General features: G+C 37.4%; 1 protein-coding gene across 9 annotated transcripts in view; it reads left to right on the top strand.

Moving 5' to 3' along the window:
* The window catches only part of ANO10 (anoctamin 10), a 168,621-nt gene that overhangs the window by 120,824 nt on the left and 24,350 nt on the right, over positions 1 to 23,447 (top strand). For 2 of the 9 annotated variants that reach the window (XM_087894235.1, XM_060685842.2), the window contains one exon: positions 16,142 to 18,250. The exons of 5 other annotated variants lie outside the window; for them this stretch is intronic. In XM_087894235.1, coding sequence (XP_087750361.1) covers positions 16,142 to 16,150 — 9 coding nt within the window. In that variant the 3' untranslated portion in view covers positions 16,151 to 18,250. Of the gene's footprint in view, positions 1 to 16,141; positions 18,251 to 23,447 lie in introns of those variants that run through there. 2 more of the 9 variants (XM_087894232.1, XM_087894239.1) reach the window with 2 other exon arrangements.

Here is a 23,447-nt window from a genome sequence, read left to right as displayed (position 1 = left end):
CCATGAATAATCAAGCAACAGCAATGAAAGAAGCCATGAATAATCAAGCCACAGCAATGAATAACTTAACAGTACTTGTGGAAGGGAAATTAAAGAAAGTTGAGGAGGATATAAAGTCAATTAAAGAAGTGGTTGCAATAAAGCATGATGAAATAAGAGATGATATTGTTTATGCAGTATCAGGATTGTCAAAACTTGTTATTCAGCTGGATGAGAAAGTGGAAGAAATTAATGAAACCAATTTAAATTTGGAAAGCAAAATGGGAGATGTCATGACCAAAACAAAGAAAGTGGATGATGAATTGGTAATGTTACAATACAGGTCCATGGAATTTGCTTTGAGATTGAGAGGCCTGAAAGAAAACAGCAAAGAAAATTTAAAGGATATTTGTGCTGATGCTATTGCAGAGATAATTAAAGAAAGACCAGAAGATGTGGCAAGCCGAATTGATAAAATCTACATGGTTAATTCCTGGATGGCAAGACAAAGACAGCTGCCAAGAGATGTGGTGATTTATTTTACAAAGGATCAGAAATGATATTTTACAAGCTTCCTACAAGAATAAGGTTCAGGTGGCTGGGCAAGAAGTGGTGGTTTTGAAAGAGATCCCTCCAAAGATGTTGAGAAGTAGAAAGGACTTTGGCTTTTTGGTAAATGAGCTGAGAAATCAACAAGTGGCATACAGATGGGACATTCCAACTGGTCTAATAGTGACTTATAGTGGAGAAAGATACCGGTTAAACACAGTCTGGAAGGCAAAAGGTTTCTATGTCAATGTTTTAAAGGCTGGATACCCACCCCCACTGTGGGGGGGGGGAGAAAGAAAATGGAGATGATACAACAAGAAAAAGATGGAAAGCAGATACAAACTTATGCTGATGTTGCAACTGGAGGAATCATGATGGAAGAAGATCTGGATCTTGAGGGCTTACCCCCAACTCTGGAACCATCTAGGAAGGGAGAACCGAAAGTACAACGACTGACCCGATCAACTTATAAACTTCAAGAACAACAGTTAAAAATGCAACAATCTCAAGATCTATCTCAAGAAGTACAGAAACTAGAAGCAGTGGGGGGGGGCTAGGCCGAAGAGTAAGGTGGAGGAGGATCTCCAGCTAATGCTCATGCGGCTTCGAAAAGCTAAAGCTGGCAACTAAATTTCTATCTTGGAATGTTAATGGCCTAAATTCACCACAAAAAAGAAAGGAAGTATTCCATTACTTGAAACAATTTAACAAGGATGTTATTTGTCTGCAAGAAACACATATTAGGTTATTAGACCAAAAATATTTGATAAATTCAAGATTAGGTACACACTTTGTGGCATCAGCGCCAGAGAAGAAAAATGGGTTAGTTATATATGTAAAGAAAGGATTATCAGCTAATTTAATCGAGGCAGATGATCAAGGAAGATATATTGCAATTGAATTATTAACACAGACTGGAAAAATGCTTTTAATTGGAATATATGCCCCTAATCAGCAACAAGACAAGTTTTATAAATCTTTACACACCAAAATAATACAATGGGATTATAAATCTTTTATAGTAATGGATGACTGGAATGGAGTAATAGATACACAGAAAGATAAAAAAAGTTTATCAAAGATTTCAACATGTGCAAAATTACCTAAATCTTTTTTTGATATGATGGAAGATATAGAACTGAGAGATATTTGGAGAGAACGCAACGTGAAGGAAAGAGACTTTACTTTCTTTTCTGATAGACATCAATCCTTCTCCAGGATTGATTTTATACTAACCACAAATGATTTTTTTTCTAGGGTGAAGAAGACGAAGATATGTCCAAGAATTTTAACTGATCATAGTCCGGTTTGGGTGGAATTTGAACAGGAGAGGGGAGAAAGGAGGTCTTGGAGGTTAAATGAAAATTTATTTAGATATGAAGAAAATGTGAAAGATCTTAAAAAACAAATGAAAGATTTTTTTGCTATTAATATGAACAAGGGTACCTCTATGGAAATGGTTTGGGATGCTAGTAAGGCTTATATGAGGGGTACATTAATACATATGAATAATAAACATAGACTAAAACAACAAAAGAAGCAGAAAGAGATAGAGGAAGAAATAAAAAAGAAAGAACAATTACTTATACTTAATCCAGGAGATAAGAAGGTAAAAGAAACAATAAATATATTACGAGGGCAATTTAATATGTTAATAGCTGATCAGGTGGCAACTAGCTTACAATATGCTAAACATAATACATTTTGTAATGCCAATAAACCAGGTAGGTGGTTGGCCTACATGCTGAGGAAAAAACAGAAATCACGAGTCATTGGTAAGATAGAATATAGAGGTAAGGAAGTTTACCAACAGAATATGATCAAAAAGGCTTTTTTAGAATTTTATACAAAGTTATATGCTAGTGACTCAATACAAGGTATAGATATAGATAGATACTTAAAGGAAGGGAATATTCTGGAATTAATGTTGGAACAGAGGGAAGGATTGAATCAACCAATAACTTCTGAAGAGATCATTGCTGCAATTAAGCAGTTAAAAACAGGGAAAGCTCCGGGAACAAATGTATTAACAGCTGTTTATTATAAGAATTTACAGTTTGGAATGGTAGAACCGCTTAGAGCTTTATTTTGTAAAATTCAATTAGGGGGAGGAGTTCCACCCTCTTGGAGAACAGCTTTTGTTTCACTGATTCCGAAGGAAGATCAAAATTGTATCAAACCTGAACATTTTAGGCCAATTTCACTTTTGAACACTGATTATAAAGTTTTTGCTAAGATATTAGTGAACAGATTAATGCCAGTTATGCAACAAACAATTCATAATAATCAATCAGGTTTCATAAAAGGGAGGCAAATGAAATATAATGTTAGACAAATTATAAACTTATTGGAATATTTGGAAAAAAACAACCAGGTCCCTGCAGCGTTCATATTTTTGGATGCAGAGAAAGCATTTGATCGACTGAATTGGCAATTTTTGTTTAAGATAATAGAAAAAAATGCATTTTGGGGAGTATTTTATACACTCAATTAGAGCAATATATCAGGAACAAACAGCACAAATAATAGTTAATGGAGGCCTAACAGAAGTCTTTAAAATTGAGAAAGGTATACAAGGCAGGGTTGTCCCTTGTCGCCATTGTTGTTTATCTTAACTTTAGAAGTTTTGTTGAATAAGTTACGTGAATCTGATAAAATAAAAGGAATTGTAATTAGACAGCAGGATTATAGATTAAGAGCATTTGCAGATGACCTGGTTGTTACTTTATCTCAACCTATAGAAGTGGCTCCATATATGTTGAACATAATAGGTCAATATGGTAAGGTCTCTGGATTTAAAGTAAATCAACATAAGACAAAGATGATAATTAAAAATATGTCCATATCTCAAGGAGAAGATTTAGAGAAAATAACGGGGTTTGAAATAGTTAAAAAGGTTAAGTAATTAGGAGTATATATTGCAGCCTCAAACATGAAATTGTTTAAAAACAATTATGAAGTTCTCTGGCAAAAAGTACAGAAAGAAATGGAAAATTGGAAAAAGCTACAACTATCATTACTGGGAAGGATAGCAGCAATAAAAATGAATGTTTTACCTAGGTTCTTATTTTTGTTTCAAATGATACCAATGCTTAAGAAAGACGGAAATTTGATGGAATGGCAAAAAGGGGTTAATACTTTTATCTGGGGTGGGAAGAAACCAAGAGTGAAACTGAAAATTATACAGGATATACATGAGAGAGGAGGTCTTAAAATGCCTAACTTAAGATTGTACTATGAAGCAGCTGTTTTATCACAAATTAGCGACTGGTTTAACTTAACTGAAGAAAGAATGTTAAACATAGAAGGCTATGATTTGTTATATGGATGGCATGTTTATCTGTTATATAAAAAAAAAGTGGATAAAGTGTTTAAGGGTCATATACTTAGAAATGCGTTGTTGAGGGGTTGGAAAAAGTATCATTATAAGCTAAACTATAAGATACCCATATGGGCAAATCCCAGACATGCAATAGAAAATATAAGTATAGAGCAAAAAACAGAGGTGATTACTTATAAAGAGCTTCTTCTTTTGGAAAGGGGTAAGCTGCAATTAAAAGAAGAAGGGATAATTTATACTTGGTTTCAGTAAGCTAGGTTTCAAGCTAGATGGAGGGAAGATCAAAATATTGGTGTTATGCAAAATGAGGAAAATTTGGTGAAACAGATTAGAGATCAAAGTCAGATGCATATTAAAAGGTTGTATAATGCTTTATTGGAAATAGATTCAGAAACGGAATTGATTAAGGATTGTATGATAAAATGGGCACAAAACTTTCAGGAACCAGTGTTGATGGAAACATGGGAAAAGATTTGGGTCAGAAATGTTAAATTTACGCAAGCACAAAATTTGAGAGAGAATTTTTATAAAATGTTTTATAGATGGCACTTAGATCCTAAAAAATTATCATGCATGTACTCGAATTTGCAAGCTAAATGTTGGAGATGTGAATGTGATGATGCAACGTATTATCATATATGGTGGACCTGTAAGAAAATCAAGGCATTTTGGATAAAAATTTGGTGGGTGATGCAGAACATTCTGAAAAAAAGGTTGAAATTTACTCCTCAATTGTTTTTACTGGGTATAACGACGGATTGTACAGTATTAGAGACTAAATTGATTTTGAACTTAATATCAGCAGCTAGGCTGTTTTTTTTTTAATTTGATTTATATGCCGCCCTTCTCCGGAGACTCAGGGCGGCTTACAATGCGTTAAGCAATAGCCTTCATACTTTTTTTTTTTTTATTGAAAAAGTTTTCAAGTACAAATTTCCCCCCCCTTTTTTTCCCCCTCTCCCTCCCCCTCCCTAACCCCCCCTCCCACCCATCCCCCCCTGTGACTTCTTCATGACAAAAAAAAGCTAATTCATAACAGATTACTTACTCCCTCCTCTAAATATTGACCTTTACTTACTAAAAATATTATTAATATTATAACATCCCCCTTTATCCATACATTTCAGAAAAGAGAAAAGAAAGGGGAAAAAAAGACATTATACTATAACATTATAGAATAACTTCTAATTTAGCATAATAGTATTATAACTCCCAATTTGGCAATAATCTGCCCTTTTTCACCTCTCCCAAGCTTGTATCTATATATTATTACAACAATTCAAGACCTCCTTCCACTTTAAAACTATACGATAAATCCTACTTTAACATTTAATCTTCTATATATATTACTATAACATTTCAAAGCGGCCTTCCCCATAAAATCTAGTTTAACATTTATTCCACTCTATCCATTTCCTCCACTCCCCTAAATATATCACTTGAAAATCCCTTTTCTTAGACTAATCAATCTACTAACTAGCTTATTCACCCACTATCATGCAAAATTACCATACACAACAATTCTTAATATCTTTGATTCACTGCCCACACTACTTAAAAATATATGTCTATATATTCCATTATATCTAAATAAAAAAAAGAAAAGACAATGACTTTAAATTTATAGTCCATATAATATCTTCTTTGAGGTCTTTCCACTAGATTGGTAGAACCAACATCCATAATAGGGTAACATAACTTGCTGGTGCAACAGTTTATTCAGAATCTTCAATCATATCTGCCCCCATCAGTAGTAAATATCTTCTTATATGTATAAAGGTAAAAACAACCACCCGAGTGACATTGTAATTATATTCCAAATAGTAATAATTGTGGATTTCATCAGGATTATTGATTCCCATCATCGTAGTGGGTAACAACCCGATCTTCTGCATGCCCCAGCATAATTCTCTTGCCTTGTGATTCAAGATAATTATAATATGTTTATCAACACAAAAAGAAATTCCAAAGTGGATAATTCAAATCCATCAGTTTAAGGCTCTTTTCACGTCCCCAGATTACGGCCATGCAGAGATCTGCCACAATCCTCAGGATGATATTAACCGATACGTCGCCTCTTCTATGTTTACACATAATCATTCATATTTTAAAGTCACTGGCTTCACTGTTGCTTGATTTAGAAATTTCTATTTTTATGCGACCTATTTCTTTTTTTCTTTTCTTTTTGTGGGTTTGGTTTCCATCCTGGTTTCCTTTCTACAAATTGTGTATCATCTGGTCGGTTTACATTCTGCTTTGTAGATTGGTCTTGTTGGTCTTGTTTTTGTGTCTCATGTTTCTTTTTTATCCCTTGTGTATCCCCTAATTGATTTCCATGCTTGTCCTTGCCTTGATAAGTCATCACATTAAGGTTAGATGCCACTTCTCTCAAATTTGTAGATAGTCCAGCTGGGGTGTCCGATAAATCCAAAGGCAATTCATCTGGTACAGTCTCTATAATTCGATATTTTACCTTTATTTCCAGCTCCTTCTGCTTATCCTGTATTATACCTGAAGATGTTAAGTTCATTTTCAACCTATTTTGATAAAATTCTTCCGCTCTTTCAACAGTATTTAGCTGGTATCTTTCTCCTTGATATCTGAATATAATACCAACTGGGGCGTCCCACCTAAATGGGATATTTCTCTTTTTTAACTCATTCACCAGAAAACCAAATTTCTTCCTTTCCATTAATATCTTAGGTGGGAGTTCCTTGTAAATCCAAATCTTTCTTCCATACAATTGCAAATTAGAATTGAAGGAATTTTGCACGATATTATTCCTAATTTCTTTATCTGTAAAATAAATCACCACATCTCTAGGCAATTGCCTTTGCTTGGCAATCCAGGAGTTTATTCGATAAACTCTGTCAATCCTACAAAACACTTCCTCAGGTTGAACCTTTAGAATCCCAGCTAGAATTTCAGAAGATATTTTCCTTAAATCATCTCTGTTATTTTCCTGCAAACCTCTTAATCTTATCGCATATTCTGTGAAATTATATTGTACCATTAGAATCTCTTTTTCAATCTTCTGTTGCAAATTTTCTACATTACCAAACTTTTGATCAGCATCCATTTTAGGTTTTTCTTCTGAGCTATTATCCTGAGTGTTTATCAAATCATTTTCAATTTTTTGAGTTCTATTGTCCAATTTATTTTGAATTTCTTCCATTTTAGACTCTAGTAAGTTAGTATGTGTGTCCAACTGTATCATAAATTCTGAAAAACCATTAGCCACTTTTGAGAATTTTTTCTCCAAAAAATCAAACTTAGATTTCACCAATTCTTTAATTTCCTGCTTACATTTTTCAAGTTGCTGATTCACAATCTCCTCCCTTCTTTCAATCTCCTCTAAGAGAAATTCTATTATATTAAAATCAGGTTTCTGAGACTGAAGAGTTAAAACTTGTTCCTTTAAATTGTTGGCGGGGGAATCCCCCCCCCATTTGTTTATCTGATTTTGTAAGTCTCAATGCCATGTTTCCGCCCAGGCAGGCTTTGTTAAAAAAAAACAAGAAAAAAAAGACTTCTTTCCAATCAACAACAATATCAAGTCTCCAAGGGAAAAAGAGAGAAAAAAACACAGGAGCGAAGTTTTGTCTACAAATGTAGCCAGTGGTATTTATTCCGCTACATTGTAATAATAGAAAACGGAAGGACTTTCCCTTTCAGCCTCTCCTCCAGCCGCGGCAGACGCCATTTTAAAAGGCTTTTTTTCCCCTCTTTCTTCTCCTCCTTTCTCTTAAGTAATTTTTAAAAGAAAAGTAAAATACTTGCGATTCAGTATTACAGGTCCAGCTCACATTTTCTTTGAGTAATCTGTTAAATTTGCAGGCTTGCTTTTGACGCCTGGCTCTGCATTAGCAGAGGTCTCCCAAAGCCCGGAGCAGCGGCTGGGGATATGGGGCATCTCATCCGCTCCGTCCCAAAAGTAAAAAAAACTTTTGGGACTCCGCGGAGAGTTCTACCCACCCCTGCCGGCTCTATCTCCGTTTCCTCATGGAAACGGAGTTTTTTCGAGCCGCCATTCCGTTGTGAAGGTGGCTCTAACAGGCAGTGGAAGCTGACGATCCCAAAGGAACGTCTGGCAGCGACGAACAGCAAACCGGAAGTCATCGCCTTCATACTTTTGTATATTTATACAAAGTCAGCTTATTGCCCCCACAAACTGGGTCCTCATTTAACCTACCTTAGAAAGGATGGAAGGCTGAGTCAACCTTGAGCCTGGTAAGATTCGAACCTGCAGAAATTGCAGGCAGCTGTGTTAATAACAGGGTTGGTAGCACAATACTGGAAGAAGGACTTTTTGCCTACTATTGAAGAGTAGATACTGAAAGTAACGAACTTAGCAGAAATGGCGAAAATCTCAGCGTATTTGAAGGACTATACACAAGAAAGATACGTATCGGAATGGAGAAGATGGATAGATTATATTCAAAATAAGTATCAGACAAGAAAATATCAAATCGTTTATGAATGAACGCTAAGTATTAGAAGTATTATGTTATCTATAGTGGAGTTAAGGTTTTACCCCCCGTGAATTAGTAGTCTGAGGATAGATAGGTTAATTTAGCTTATTATTATTAATTGAAATACCTTGTATTTTGCTCTGGGAAGTCTGGGGGGAGGGGAGGGAAAGGGTGGGGGGAATATTGGGGGTGGGAATCCTTTTTTTTCTGTAAAACTTTTCAAAAAATAAGAAACAAAAGAATGGTAAAATACCAGGGCTGGATGGATTGCCAGCAGAACTATACAAAATGTTACAGGATGTATTAAGCAATGTAATGTTACAAGTATTTAATGATTTATTATTAAAAGCCAAAATTCCGAATTTGTGGATGGAAGCATATATAACTCTTATACCAAAAGAAGAATTGGATTTACAACAAATAAAGAACTATAGACCAATCTCATTATTAAATGCAGATTACAAAAATTTTGCATCAATTATGGCTGAAAGATTGAAGAGACTATTAAATGAATTTATACATCCGGATCAGAATGGTTTTCTACCTAAAAGACAGATTAGGGATAATTTGCAAATTATATTGGGCACATTGGAATACTGTGAAGCACAGCCAAAAAAGCAAATGGCATTGCTATTTTTGGATGCGCAGAAAGTGTTTGATAATGTGAACTGGCAATTTATGACTACACAATTGCAAATGATGGACTTCAGGGATAGGTTTATAAATATGGTTAAAACTATATGTAAAGGCCAGTCGGTAAAGGTGATTGTGAATGGTGAAATGGCACCAGGTGCTTGATCAGCTTCCAAACCATGCAGGATCTAGGGACAGAGATGAGAACTTTGAGCCACTCCATCCAGTTTGAGTAGGTGGGTGGATCACTAGTGGTTGACGCACCCACAACCTTAGTCACAGAACCTGCAAGACTGGAAATGGGGCACCACTGAGAAATCATATGATTTGTAGTTGCCCCAAAAATGACTGAGTCAGTCACTCATCCTTGGTCTGTCCTGGCTAGACAAGTGGGCCCCAACCATCACATGGGAAGCTGGCTATTGGAAGCTAAAAGTGGGCCGCTGCCACCCCTCCTGCAAACCAAGAACCAGCCCTCTTTAGGACCATGCAACCTCAGCCAAAGAGAAGGAGTAGTTTCCACCACGGAGGCTCTGCCCGGCTGGCCAAGAATACCCAAAGTGTACAGAGACTTAGCAGGAATTTTCAGTGAAGACAAATGCAATGGGCTGCCCCCACATTGACCCACGGACTGCATAATAGAATTTGTTCCAGGGGCAAAGCTGCCTAAACCAAAAATGTATTCCATGACCATTAAGGAGATGGGCTAATTGAGGAAATACGTTGACGCAAACTTAGAGGATTTATCCAGCCCGCTAAATCTAAGGTTGCAGCCCCATACTTTTTAAAGAGAAAATATACGGGGTGAGGCTTTGCATTGATTTCTGCAGAATAAACACTGTGTGTGTGGAACACACCTCCCCCCTCCCCCTCATGAAGGAAATGCTCAACCACCTGGCAAAGGAAAAGGTGTTTACCAAGCTAGACCTCAGAGAATCCTACTACCCCATGCAGATCAAGGAGGATGATGAATGAAAAACAGCATTCAATTGCTCATTAGGCAGCTTCCAGTTTAAAGTCATGCTGTTTGGGCTACAGAGAGCCCCTGCAGTGTTCATGCAACTCATTAACAAGGTGCTACCTGAGCACCTGTACAAAGGAATTCTAGTGTATTTGGACGATATCCTTATCTTTAGTGAAACTATGGAGGAACACATCAAATTAGTACAGCAAGTTTTGAGAAAACTCCTAGCTGCTAAACTCTATGCTAACCTGTAAAAATGTGAGTTCCACAAGACCTCTCTAGATTACCTGAGCTACCGAGTGTCAAATGAGAGGATTGAAATGAACCCAGGAAAAGTTAAGGCAGTACTAGATTGGCAGCCCTCCTGCACCCACAAGCAACTTCAAGGCTTCTTAGGCTTTGCAAATTTTTACTGGCAGTTCATTCCCCCATTCGGGGAGCTCTGTCACTTATGGAGCTATTAAAGGTGAAGGGAATCAGCGCAAAGCCCCAGCCCAACCAACCCTTAAACTGGATTCTTAACTGTTTGTGGTGCAGTCCTACGCCAGTGATGTCACAGTTGCCGCTGTGCTACTAGAAAATCCTCAGGGCCAACTGCAGCCTTGTGCCTAAGTGTCCAAAAATCTCACAGACACAGAACAGCGATGGGCCATATAGGAGAAAGAGGCCTATGTGGTCAGATGGGCTCTCCTCTCTTGGTGACACTTTTTAGAAGGCAGCAGCATGTCCTTTGAGGTCTGGACCAACAACAAGAACCTAGAGGCATTAAAGACTTCTAGGAAGTTGTCCCCTAAACAAGCCCGCTGAGCACAATATTTCAAGCGGTTCAACTTTGTGCTAAAACACAATCCAGGGGGAAAAAAAAAAGCTACCTGATGCTCTATCAAGAAAACCCCAGTTCAACAGCCAACAGGAGAAAATAATGCATGCAGTCATACCTCCTTCACAACCAGCAGCTCAAGTCACTACTAGAAGCTAAGCCCAGAATCAAGATGACCCAAAAGGAGACCCAATGACTGCAGCCCTTAAGTTCACACTCCCCAGTGACCAATGGATTAAGGAAAACCAAGGCACCCTAATGCTGCAGGATGGGTTAGCTTGGAAGGGATCTAAACTGTATGTCCCAGCCAGCCTAAGGCTAAGGGTACTACAGCGCAGTCACGACTCCTGGTTGGCTGGTCACTTTGGGTTTTTGAAAACCCTTCACTTAGCAAGGAGAAAATTTTGGTGGCCAAAAATGAAAGCAGACATGGAGGACTACATAAAAAGCTGCTGCACTTGTGCAGTCAGGAAAGTGAGACCAGGAAAAACCCCTGGTTTACTTCAACCAGTAGCCAACATAGGAGGAGATCGCTATGGGTTTTATAGTTGAACTCCCCGAGAGTGGAGGGAACACTGTCATTTGGACACTGATCTATTCTCTAAGCAAGCTTATTTCATCGCTTGCTCTCGGCTAAAAAAACTGGCACAAATGTTCATCAAGCATATTTATAGACTGCATGGAGTGCCTCATCGAGTCATTTCCGACAGCAAAGTTCTGGAAGGAATTCCTACGATCCATTGGATCCTCTCAAGGACTGAGCTTGGCTTTCCATCCAAACTTAAGGAAAGAGTTACCAAAATATTTTCAGCATGTCAATTGTCCCACTAGAGGCAAGAATACTTTAGACCATTGCTACGCAACACTAAAAGAAGCTTATCAATCTTTACCACGAGCAGCTGTAGGACACTCTGATCATTGCATGATTCACCTTGTACCTGCTTACAGGCAAAGACTTAAAACCACAAAACCAACAAATCAGTGAAGACATGGACTGAGGAGGCAAAGTTAAAGCTACAGGCTTGCTTTGACTGCACTGATTGGAATATTTTTGAAGATACCTCTGCAGACCTGGATGAACTCACAGAAACTATAACATCATATGTCAGCTTCTGTGAAGACCTATGTGTACTGACCAGGAACTTGCAAATATACAGTAACAACAAACCTTGGTTCACAGCTAAACTTAAGCAGCTACATCATTCCAAAGAGGAAGCCTACAGAAAAGGTGATAAAATGCTGTACAATCAGGCCAGAAATGTATTAAGATCAGAGCAGCAAAAAGAAGCTACTCTGAAAAGCTAAAGAATCAGTTCTCAACAAGTGAACCAGCAAACATGTGGAAAATGCTTAAAAATATCACCGGCTATGGCAAACCTCTTTCCCAAGCTGAAGGAAATCAACAACTGGGAGATGACCTGAACATGTTTTACTGCAGGTTTGAAAGGAAACTACAGCCACCTATCTCCACAAATCCCATCTCGGACACACTAACAACAGCAAAGCCTGTTAAGGATATTGTTGTGTTACCAACCAGCAGAGCAAGTGCACAGAGAAACGGTACTGAGAGCAATGAATACAATACATACAAACTGGTTTAACAAAGCTTTTACTTTGTAGTGAAAAACAATTGCATAATTCTTTTAGTCAATCCAAATCAGTCCGATAATCAGTTACAGATATCTTCTTACCATACAAACAGCAGTAGGTAATAAACAACAATTCAACGCTGATAACAAATCACGATGGTAGCAGATCCATCCACTTCTTCACACACGACGGTAACAGTTTCAACCAACAAGTTAAGCAATAAGTCAAGCAACAATGACTATAGCTCGGCTCTCTCCTTATATACAGTTTACACTAGTAATTATCCACTTAAAATAAGTGAAGTCAGCAGTGCAATGACTCAACAGTACAATTAGGATAAATGCAGTCAGCAGTCAGTCAGCAGTCAATTACAATGACTCAGTACAATTACTCAGCATTATATCTTAAAGCTACAGAATACATTTAAAGTGATAGAACACATATATTGCCTGGACAACTTGTTAGGCTTATACCATATCCTAACATTCTCCCCTTTGGACAGGCTAATATATCCCTGTTCAAATTCTCAAGCCATAGCTTTCACAACATATTTTATGTTTAATTGCACCCTGCGCTTTGGTGAAACTATCAGCAACATTGTTTTCAGACATACAATATTCTAACTGAACCATATTATTTTGAATACTCTGACGAACATTCAAATAACGAATATCAGTATATTTCGATCTTGTCTTAACTGCTAAATTTGTTGCCATTTTTATAGGAGCTTGGTTATCCTCATAAATTACAATAGGATAATCTACCTTTAATCCTACATCAATCATTAACTGTTTATAATAAATTAAATCAGTACATACTAATGACAAACAGGAAAATTCTGCTTCCATAGTGGATAAACTAATATGTTTCTGCCTTATTGACTTCCATCCTATTAAACAATTACCTAACATTATTGCAATACCTGATGTAGACTTTCTGGTGGTCAAATCAGTAGCAAAACTAGCATCAGCATATGCAGTCAGTGTAAGATCACGGTTAGGTTCTAAATATAATGCATAATGCATTGTCATCTTTAAATATCTTAATATCCGTTTTGCGGCTTGCCAATGCCTATCTGTTGGCTCTGCAATATACCTTGCTAATTGGTTTACGCTATACGAAATATCAGATCTCGACCAATTGCTAATATATGATAGACTCCCTATCAGCGATTGATAGATCTCCTTACTAAATCCAGGACTTTGGATTTCTTCATGTTGAAAATCCTGTGCCATTGGGTTTTAGCTGGCTTACATAGCTCCATGCTATAACATTTCAACATCTGGCTTATCTTGCTAGTTTATACCCTCTAGCTGTTTGAACAATATCAAGACCTAAATAGTGTCTAATATGTCCCAAATTTCTAATTTTGAATTTCTCTTGTAACTGTCTAACAATATCTATTGCTTCCTTATCAGTTTTAGTTACAATTGCTATATCGTCCGTGAACAATAGCAAAAACGATACTAAACCATTATTCTCTCTTTTAAAGAAACATTTGTCTTCTACACTTTCCTGAAAATCAATATTATTCATTCCTTTCACTATACACTGGTTCCATTCAAACCCTGATAGTTTTAAACCATAAAGGCTTTTATTTAATTTCCAACAATCAGTTTGATCGTTTGTTTTCACTCCTAACGGCTTTTTCATATAAATAGTATGTCTTAATGGAGCATGCAAGTATGCCGTCTCCACATCTATATGATGAATAATATACTTATTCTTTGCCGCCCACACTAGCATAGTTCTTAACGTGCTAGCTCTTAAACTCGGAGCAAACACCTCATCGAAATCTTTCTCCGTTTGAGCGAAACCTTGAGCTACAGGATGAGCTTTATGGGTTACTGTCCCATCTATACTTTTCTTTACTTTATATACCCATCGACAACCAATCAATTTTTCTCCAGGTGGTAATTTCACATCCTCATAAACACCCAATTTAGTTAATGAGTTGATTTCTCTACTCATTACCTCCTTCCATGCATTTTGCTCTTTTTCAAGATAAATCCTAATATCCTCATAACTTGAAGGTTCTATGTTAACCTGACAAACTACAGTTGTTTTATACCTATCAGGTGGATGTCTTTCCCTACTGGATCTCCTAGGCAATACAGGACTCATTGCAGAGGATTCAATTTCATCCTCCCCTAAAACTACCTCCTCTTCTTCAACCTTAATAGAAGATTCTACATTATCTATATCCTCATCAGGGGTATCGTTACTCATTTGATGCTCAATGCTAACAGTATTGTCATCCTGTCTATAATCTGCACGCTCAAGTTTCTCCCATCCTTCGTGCTCTAGAAATTTTGCATTAGCACTACAGTACACGCTAGTAGTTCCCTGTGCCCAAAATCTAAAAGACCTATGGTTTGAATCATAGCCTACAAAAAACATTTTTCTGGCTCTTTGTTGTTCCTTCCTTCTCACAGTAGATGGAATATGCACCCAAGCTGGGGCTCCAAATGTGTGTAAGTAACTAAGATTTGGTTTCCTCCCATGCCATAATGTAAATGGTATTTCACCAGTAGATGAATGTACCACGTTATTTAACACATGGTTAGCACACATAACAGCTTCACCCCATAAAGTTTCAGGCAAACCAGAATCTGCCAACATTGTTCTAGTCATGGCTTGTAATGTTTGACCCCTTCTTTCAACATAAGCATTGTGTTGTGGTCTATACGGAGCAGATCGTTTTTGCTGTATTCCTGCCTCTTGCAAAAACTTCTCTAACCTTTGGTTAGTGAATTCTGTACCGTTATCTGTCACTAAGCACATTACTTTATACTTTTGTTTCCTTTCAACAAATCTCAGCCAGTTAGTTATATGCTGAAATGTTTGACATTTCGTTTTCATAAGATAACAGAATCTGTACCTAGAGTAATGGTCTACTATGCTCAGAATATAGCAGGCACCTCCAATACTGGGTTTCTTGGGTCCAATCAAATCTACAAACACTACCTCTAATGGCTTTTTGGTTTTAAAACCATTAAAACAATTTGCTGGTGTTACTTTACTCTTTTGCTGATTACAGGCGTTGCAATTCAAATACTTACTTCATGAGTGTAGTTTTATACCTTCAGATAGCTGAACTGTTTTCTTTAACGACCTAAAATTTATATGCCCTAGTCTCCGATGTAATAGATGAATATAGTCATCATGTGGTTTATCATTCCTGTACACCGGTTTAGAATTTGCTACTAATGCTGGGTTCTCTCTTAGAATGAATAAATCATTTTCTAATATTGCAGTAACAACCTTTCTGTCTTTTTTGATAATACATTTATCATTCTTAAACGTTACTGTAAACCCAACTTGCAATAATGATTTAACAGATAGTAAATTATACTTTAACCCAGGAATATATAACATAGGCAATGGTTCATTACTAAATGACCAATGTGCAACACCCTCTCCAGCTACCTTAACCTTCCAACCATTTGCTAATCTAACATGTTGGTTACTCTTATTCATTTTTACAAAGTTGTTTCTATTTTTAGTAATAGATTGAGAAGCACCACTATCAACAACCCACCAATCCTGGTTAACATTAGTTGTTGAACTGGATATAGCTAAATTACAACCCTTCTTGGGTCTATTATTGTCCCTAACAGACATTTTCCTATTCTTACAATACTTAGCTATATGCCCTTTAGCCCCACAAGCAAAACATCGTTTTACAACATAGACAGTTGAATACATTTTGTCTTCTTTTGGTTGGTTTACTCTCAACTGATCCCTCTCTTGTCTTCTTCTGGATTCTTCAAACAACCTACCGGTTACGCCAGCCAATGTGAGGTCATCTCTGGTCAAAACCTCCAGTGAAGAAACATAGTCGTCATAACTATCGTCCAAAGAAGAAAGAATTATATAAACCTGCTGTAGTTCGGAGAAAACAAGTTCCTTTTCGTGCAGCTCCTGGAAAATTCTGGTCATGGATTCCAAATGAGCCATCATATCTCCTCCTTTAAGAAGATGTTGTTTAAACAATTTCCGTGTGAGATTTATATGAGCACCCACAGTGTCACGAACATATAGTCTCTTTAACTTGGTCCAACACCTAGCAGCAGACTCTTCGCCATGAATATGGACAAGTTGCTGGTCACTCAGTGTCAGTCCAATTATACAAAGAGCTCGTTTGTTGTGTCTGGCAAATTTGGCTAATTTCTTCGCATCTTCATTGTCATCAGGATTCCATGTTGTTACATCCGGTGGATTATTTATTACATCCCAAAGTCCTCTACGCAGAAGTAGATTACATTTTGTAGACCAGGATACATAGTTTGTTCCATCCAGCCAGGTTATCATGGAAATATTCGATAACTGTTCTTGTGCCATCTTCACTTGAATTATATTTCACAAACACAGTTTTCTGTATTACTCACATTAACTCTCAGTTTAGCTCTGAACAATCCTAATTAGTTCTGGTTGACTCTGGGCCCATAACCAATGTTAAGGATATTGTTGTGTTACCAACCAGCAGAGCAAGTGCACAGAGAAACGGTACTGAGAGCAATGAATACAATACATACAAACTGGTTTAACAAAGCTTTTACTTTGTAGTGAAAAACAATTGCATAGTCTTTTAGTCAATCCAAGTCTTTAGCCATTCAAATCAGTCCGAAGTTACAGATATCTTCTTACCATACAAACAGCAGTAGGTAATAAACAGCAATTCAACGCTGATAACAAATCATGATGGTAGCAGATCCATCCACTTCTTCACACACGACGGTAACAGTTCCAACCAACAAGTCAAGCAATAAGTCAAGTAACAATGACTATAGCTTGGCTCTCTCCTTATATACAGTTTACACTAGTAATTATCCACTTAAAATAAGTGAAGTCAGCAGTGCAATGACTCAACAGTACAATTGAGATAATTGTCAGCAGTCAGTCAGCAGTCAATTACAATGACTCATCAGTATAATTACTCAGCATTACATCTTAAAGTTACAGAATACATTTAAAGTGATAGAACACATATATTGCCTGGACAACTTGTTAGGCTTATACCATATCCTAACAAAGCCTCCTACAACTGACCCCATCTCAGACACACCAACAACAGCCAAACCTCCTACAACTGACCCCATCCCATTGGGTTCACAACCCTGAGTGATCACAGAAAAGGAAGTGATCTTTGTCTGTGACCTATTTCATAGACAAAAGCCAGGAAAAGCTCCAGGCCCAGACAAGATAACTCCTTCTTGCTTAAAAGTCTGTGCTGACCAATTGGCCCCATCTTCACCCATATCTTCAATAAATTGCTAGAGATGTGCTATGTTCCTTCTTGCTTCAAATGCTCTACTATCATCCCAGTGCCAAAGAAGCCCACCATCAAGGAACTGAATGACTACAGACCAGTTGCTCTAACATCTGTAGTCATGAAAACCTTTGAAAGGCTAGTGCTGACCCACCTGAAAACCATCACGGATCTGCTATTAGACCCCTTGCAATTTGCATATCGAGCAAATAGATCAACAGATGATGCTAGAATAGAATAAAACTTTATTACGGTCATCGACCAGCAATAGACAAACAATAAATTAAAAATAATTCTAACATTATTCATGAATAATAACATCTCTGTAATAAAATACATGATCTCAAACCTAATTTACATGCGTGTAAGTATGTGGGTAAATGTATTGTTATAGATCTGAAAAAATTGGCACCATTTGATATTATAATTCGGTAACCAATTTTTTTCTTGTGGACATTGCAGCGACACAGAATTTTGCCACTGCACACGTGGTAGCTGGATTAGAGTCTTGGAGGAGAAAGCCTACATAAAAGTCATCTGTCCTCCCTGGCAATCTCTCTAGTAAGGGGAGAATGTATATTGACCTACATACTCTGTATTACTCACAATACAATAAAACATGTGAGACATCTTTGACTTCTCCCTTTCCACATATGCATACCCGTTCTGCTATTGGTGTTCTCTTGTACCTACCCTGGAGAAGTGCTGAGGGGAGAATATTAAATCTGGCTCTGAAGAAAGCTATTCTTTGTTTTGGGAAGATCAGATCATTTAGATATCCTGCTGATTCCCACACACCCTGCTTGATTCTGTCCCTACTGTGGAGAGGCAACCTATTTAGTTCTTCTTGGAACTCCATGTCCTTCATTCTATCAATTACCACTTGCTTTGCTTTGTCAAAGCCAAGGGACATTAAGAATACCAATGAGAGCCCGTAAGAGACCAGCTTGTGATCTATTGCCTGTTTCCAGAGGGAGGGGAAGTTGTCAGTCAGCACTAGTGGGGACAGTCCCTCTGGAAAGTAATGAATTTTCAGCCAATAAATGATCATCATCTTCCAGGCTCTTACCTGAATTTGAGGCATATCTGTCTCAATTCTTAACTGGGCATTTGGAATTCCTTTGAGTGCAGCTAAGATGGCTCGCAGGAATTTGGTTTGTATAATTTCTAGCAAGTTTTTCTTTGCAAGGATTCCTGTTTGTGCCCAATAAAGAATTTGCGCCAATGTTTTGGCCTCAAAAAGTTTTAAGGCAGCAGGTACTAACTGACCTCCGCCTGTATAAAAGAAGTATTTAATTGCATTTGAGGACCTATTGGCTGCTTGCAATGTTTGCTCCAGGTGTGCCTTCCATGTCCCTTGCGAGTGGAAGACCACCCCAAGATATCTAAATGTCCTAACCTGTTCCAATCTGTGTCCTTCAATTTTCCAGGAGTATTGTCTGGGTCTTTTAGCAAAAACTAAATTTTTGATTTATCAAAGTTAAGGACCAACTTGTTCTGTCTACAGAAGCCAAGTGTTGCCCTAATTGCTCTCTTCAGTCCTATGGGTGTTTGTGAAATAATAGCAGCAGCAGCAGCATAAAAGAGAATCGGGATTTTGCATTGTGCTATATTAGGAGGATGTAGGTCAGGGTTCTGTAAGAGATCAATCGGGGTTAATATAGAAGTTAAAAAGGGAGGGGGACAGGATGCAGCCTTGCCATACCCCTTTTTGAACCCTTACTGGGTCAGTTAAAAGTCCCTTGAGGATTACACCTCACTTTCAAGGTGGAATTGGCATACAATTTTTGTATGAGGAAAAGGAGGCGTTTATTGATTGTAGTGGATTCTAATTTCTCCCATAGGGTGTTCCTGGATATTGAATCAAAAGCCTGCTTAAAATCAAGGAAGGCCATGTAGAGAGAGAATTTTTTTTTGTAAGTGCATTTTTGCACCAGATGGTGAAGTATCAGGATATGATCCACCGTAGATCTTCCTTCTCTAAAACCGGCTTGTTCATCCTTGATTATCCCTCCTGAAATTAGCCAATCCTGGAGTTTATAGTTTAGGTGTTTAGCATACAATTTACTAATAACACTCAAAGACTAATGGGTCTATAATTTCCTGGATCATTTCTATTACCCTTTTTATAGATTGGTATAATAATTGCTAATCCCCAATCTCTTGGCATACAGCCTGTTTTATCTATAAATGTAACCAGCGATTCTAAAAGTGGGGCCCACCAACTGGTGTTCTTTTTGATTATTTTTGGGAGGACATTATCAGCACCAGGTGCCTTATTAGTCTTGAGGGATTCGATCAGCCTGATACCTTATCTGATATGACAGGGGGCCAGTAAGCAGTTTGGTCCAAGCCAATTTGGACCAAACTCTCCTTACTTACATAGTTGGGGTCTGTATATAGGTCTCTAAAATATTCTTCCCAGGCCTGACTCGGTACCTGATTAATTAGGGGTACGGGGGATTTCACCAATCCTGTGGTGATGTACCAAAAGAGGGATGTATTCTTTGTCCTGACTGATGTAATTAATCTCTGCCAAGACTCCTTCAAAGCCACACTTTTCTTTTAGGAGGGTCTTATATTGTGCTTTCAACTGTTTTAAGAAGTGTGTGCGATCCTCAGAAGGGTCATTTTTACTTATTCTGTATTCCTATTGTTAAGGATATTGGTGTTGTGTTACCAACCAGCAGAGTAAATGCACAAGGAAACGTTGCTGAGAGCAATGAATAAGAGATATGCAAACTGGTTTATCAAAAGCTTACTTTATAGTAGAAAAACAGTCTCATAGTCTTTAAACAAATTCCAAGTCTTTGCCAGTAAAATCAGTCCAGTAGTTACAGATATCTTCTCACCAAACAAACAGTAGTTGGTTAGAATAACAAACTCACTCTGGTTCACAAACCACGATGGTAACAGATCCATCCAATAATGATTAGCAGATAGCAACTCCTCTCAATGGTAGCATATCATCAGCTCCACAATGGTAGCATATCATAACAACTTCATCATCAAACTGAATACTTTACAATACCTTGCTTAAATACTCTCACAACCAGTCATTACCTAATTACAGCATGACTCAGCATTAAAGCCTTAAAGTTACACAATAGATATTCATATTAAAGTCACAGAACACATATATTGCCTGGACAACTTGTTAGGCTCAAACCATATCCTAACATTCTCCCCTTTGGACGGGTCAATATATACAGTTTAGATTCTTAATCCATAGCTTTCACAACATATTTTATGTTTTATAGCACCTTGCGCTTTGGTAAAATTATCAGCTATATTGTCTTCCGACATACAGTATTCCAACTTAACCATGTTGCTTTGGATACACTGACGAACATTCAGATACCTAATGTCACTATACTTAGACCTAGTTTTAACTGCTAAATTTGTTGCCATTTTAATAGCAGCTTGATTGTCCTCATGTATTTGAAGGTTCAATGTTAACCTGGCAAACTACGGTTGCTTTATATCGATCAGGTGGATGTCTTTCTCTAGTAGATCTCCTAGATAATACGGGACTTACAGCAGATGGTTCATCTGACTCCTCCCCTAAAACCACCTCCTCTAAACCTACTTCCTGTTCTTCATTCTTGATAGAGGATTTTACATTATCTAAATCCTCAGGAATATCATCAGGAATATGATGCTCTATACTAACAGTATTATTATCATGTCTATAATCTGCACGCTCTAGTTTATCCCATCCTACGTGCTCTAGAAATTTAGCACTTGCACTACAGTAAACACTAGTAGTTCCCTGTGCCCAAAATCTATAAGATCTATGATTTGATTCATAGCCAACGAAAAACATTTTTCTGGCTCTTTGTTGATCCTTTCTCCTTAAACTAGATGGAATATGTACCCAAGCTGGGGTTACAAATGTGTGTAAGTAACTAAGATTTGGTTTCCTCCCATGCCATATGGTGAATGATATTTCTCCTGCAGAGGAATGAACCATGTTGTTTAACACATGGTTAGCACACATAACAGCCTCACCCCGTAAATTTTCAGGCAAACCAGAATCTGCCAACATAGTTCTAGTCATGGCTTGTAATGTTTGACCTCTTCTCTCGATATACGAATTGTGCTGTGGTCTGTACGGCGCAGACCGTTTATGCTGGATCTCTGCATCCTGCAAAAACTTTTCCAATCTTTGGTTGGTAAATTCTGTACCATTATCAGTCACTAAGCATTTAACCTTAAATTTCTGTTTCCTTTCCACAAAACGTAGCCAGTTGTTAATATGCTGAAATGTTTCACTTTTTGTTTTCATTAGATAACAGAATCCGTATCTTGAATAATGGTCTACTATGCTCAGAATATAGCAGGCACCTCCTATGCTGGGTTTTTTGGGTCCAATTAGGTCTACAAACACTACCTCTAATGGATTTTGGTTTTAAAACCATTAACACGGTTTGCTGGTGTAACCCTACTTTTCTGCTGACTACAGGCATTGCAATTCAGATATTTACTACAGGCTTGTAGTTTTATCCCTTCAGATAACTGAACTGTTTTCTTTAACGTCCTGAAATTTAAATTGCCCAAGTCTCCGGTGTAACAGATGAATACATTCATTATGTGGTTTAACATTCTTATAAACAGACTTAGACTTAGCCAGCAATACTGGGTTATCCCTTAAAATAAATAAATCATTTTCTAAACTTGCAGTAACAACCTTGCCATCTTTCTCAATAAAACACTTATCATTTTTAAATGTTACTGTAAACCCAAATTTCAATAATGATTTAACGGATAATAAATTGAATTTTAACCCAGGAATATATAACATAGACAATGGTTCATTATTAAATGACCAACGAGCAACACCCTCTACAGCTACCTTAACCTTCCAGCCATTTGCTAGTTTAACATGTTGGTTACTCTTCTCTAGTTTAACAAAAAAATTTCTATTTCTAGAAATTGATTGAGAAGCACCACTGTCAACAACCCAACAATCCTGGTTAACATCAGTAGTTGAACTGGATATAGCTAAATTACAACCCTTCTTGGGTCTAGTATTGTGCCTAACAGACATTTTCTTATTCTTACAATACTTAGCTATATGCCCTTTAGCCCCACAAGCAAAACAACGTTTTACAAAATAGGCAATTGAATACATTTTTTCTTCTTCTTTTGGTTATTGCATTCTCAACTGATCCCTTTCTTGTCTTCTTTTGGATTCTTCCAATAACCTACTGGTTATGCCAGCCAATGTCAGTTCATCTCTGGACAAAACCTCTAACGAAGAAACATAGTCGTCATAACTATCGTCCAAAGAAGAAAGAATTATATAAACTTGTTGTAGTTCTGAGAAAACAAGTTCCTTTTCATGCAGCTCCTGGAAAATTCTGGTCATGGATTCCAAATGAGCCATCATATCTCCACCTTTAAGAAGATGTTGTTAAATAATCTCAGTGTGAGATAAATATGAACACCCACAGAGTCATGAACATACAGTCTCTTTAACTTGGTCCAACACCTAGCAGCAGACTCTTCGCCACGAATATGGACAAGCTGCTGGTCACCCAGTGTTAGCCCAATAATGCAAAGAGCTCGTTCATTGTCTCTGTTAAACTTGGTTATTTTCTTCACATCTTCCTCATCAGCAGGATTCCATGCTGTTACATCCGGTGGATTATTAACTATATCCCACAGTCCTTCTCTACGCAAAGTAGATTACATTTTGCAGACCAGGATACATAGTTTGTTCTATCCACCCAGGTTATCATGGAAAAAATTGCTGCTTGTTCAAGTGCCATCTTCACTTGGATTGTTTATCACAAACACAGTTTGTACTATTCACATTAACTCTC

Source organism: Pantherophis guttatus, chromosome 4 (genome assembly GCF_059756535.1).
Source record: "Pantherophis guttatus breed Tessera chromosome 4, ASM5975653v1, whole genome shotgun sequence".
NCBI classification, from domain to species: Eukaryota; Metazoa; Chordata; class Lepidosauria; order Squamata; family Colubridae; genus Pantherophis; species Pantherophis guttatus.
Note: the sequence above shows the minus strand (reverse complement) of the source record. Positions and strands in the feature narration are given on the sequence as shown.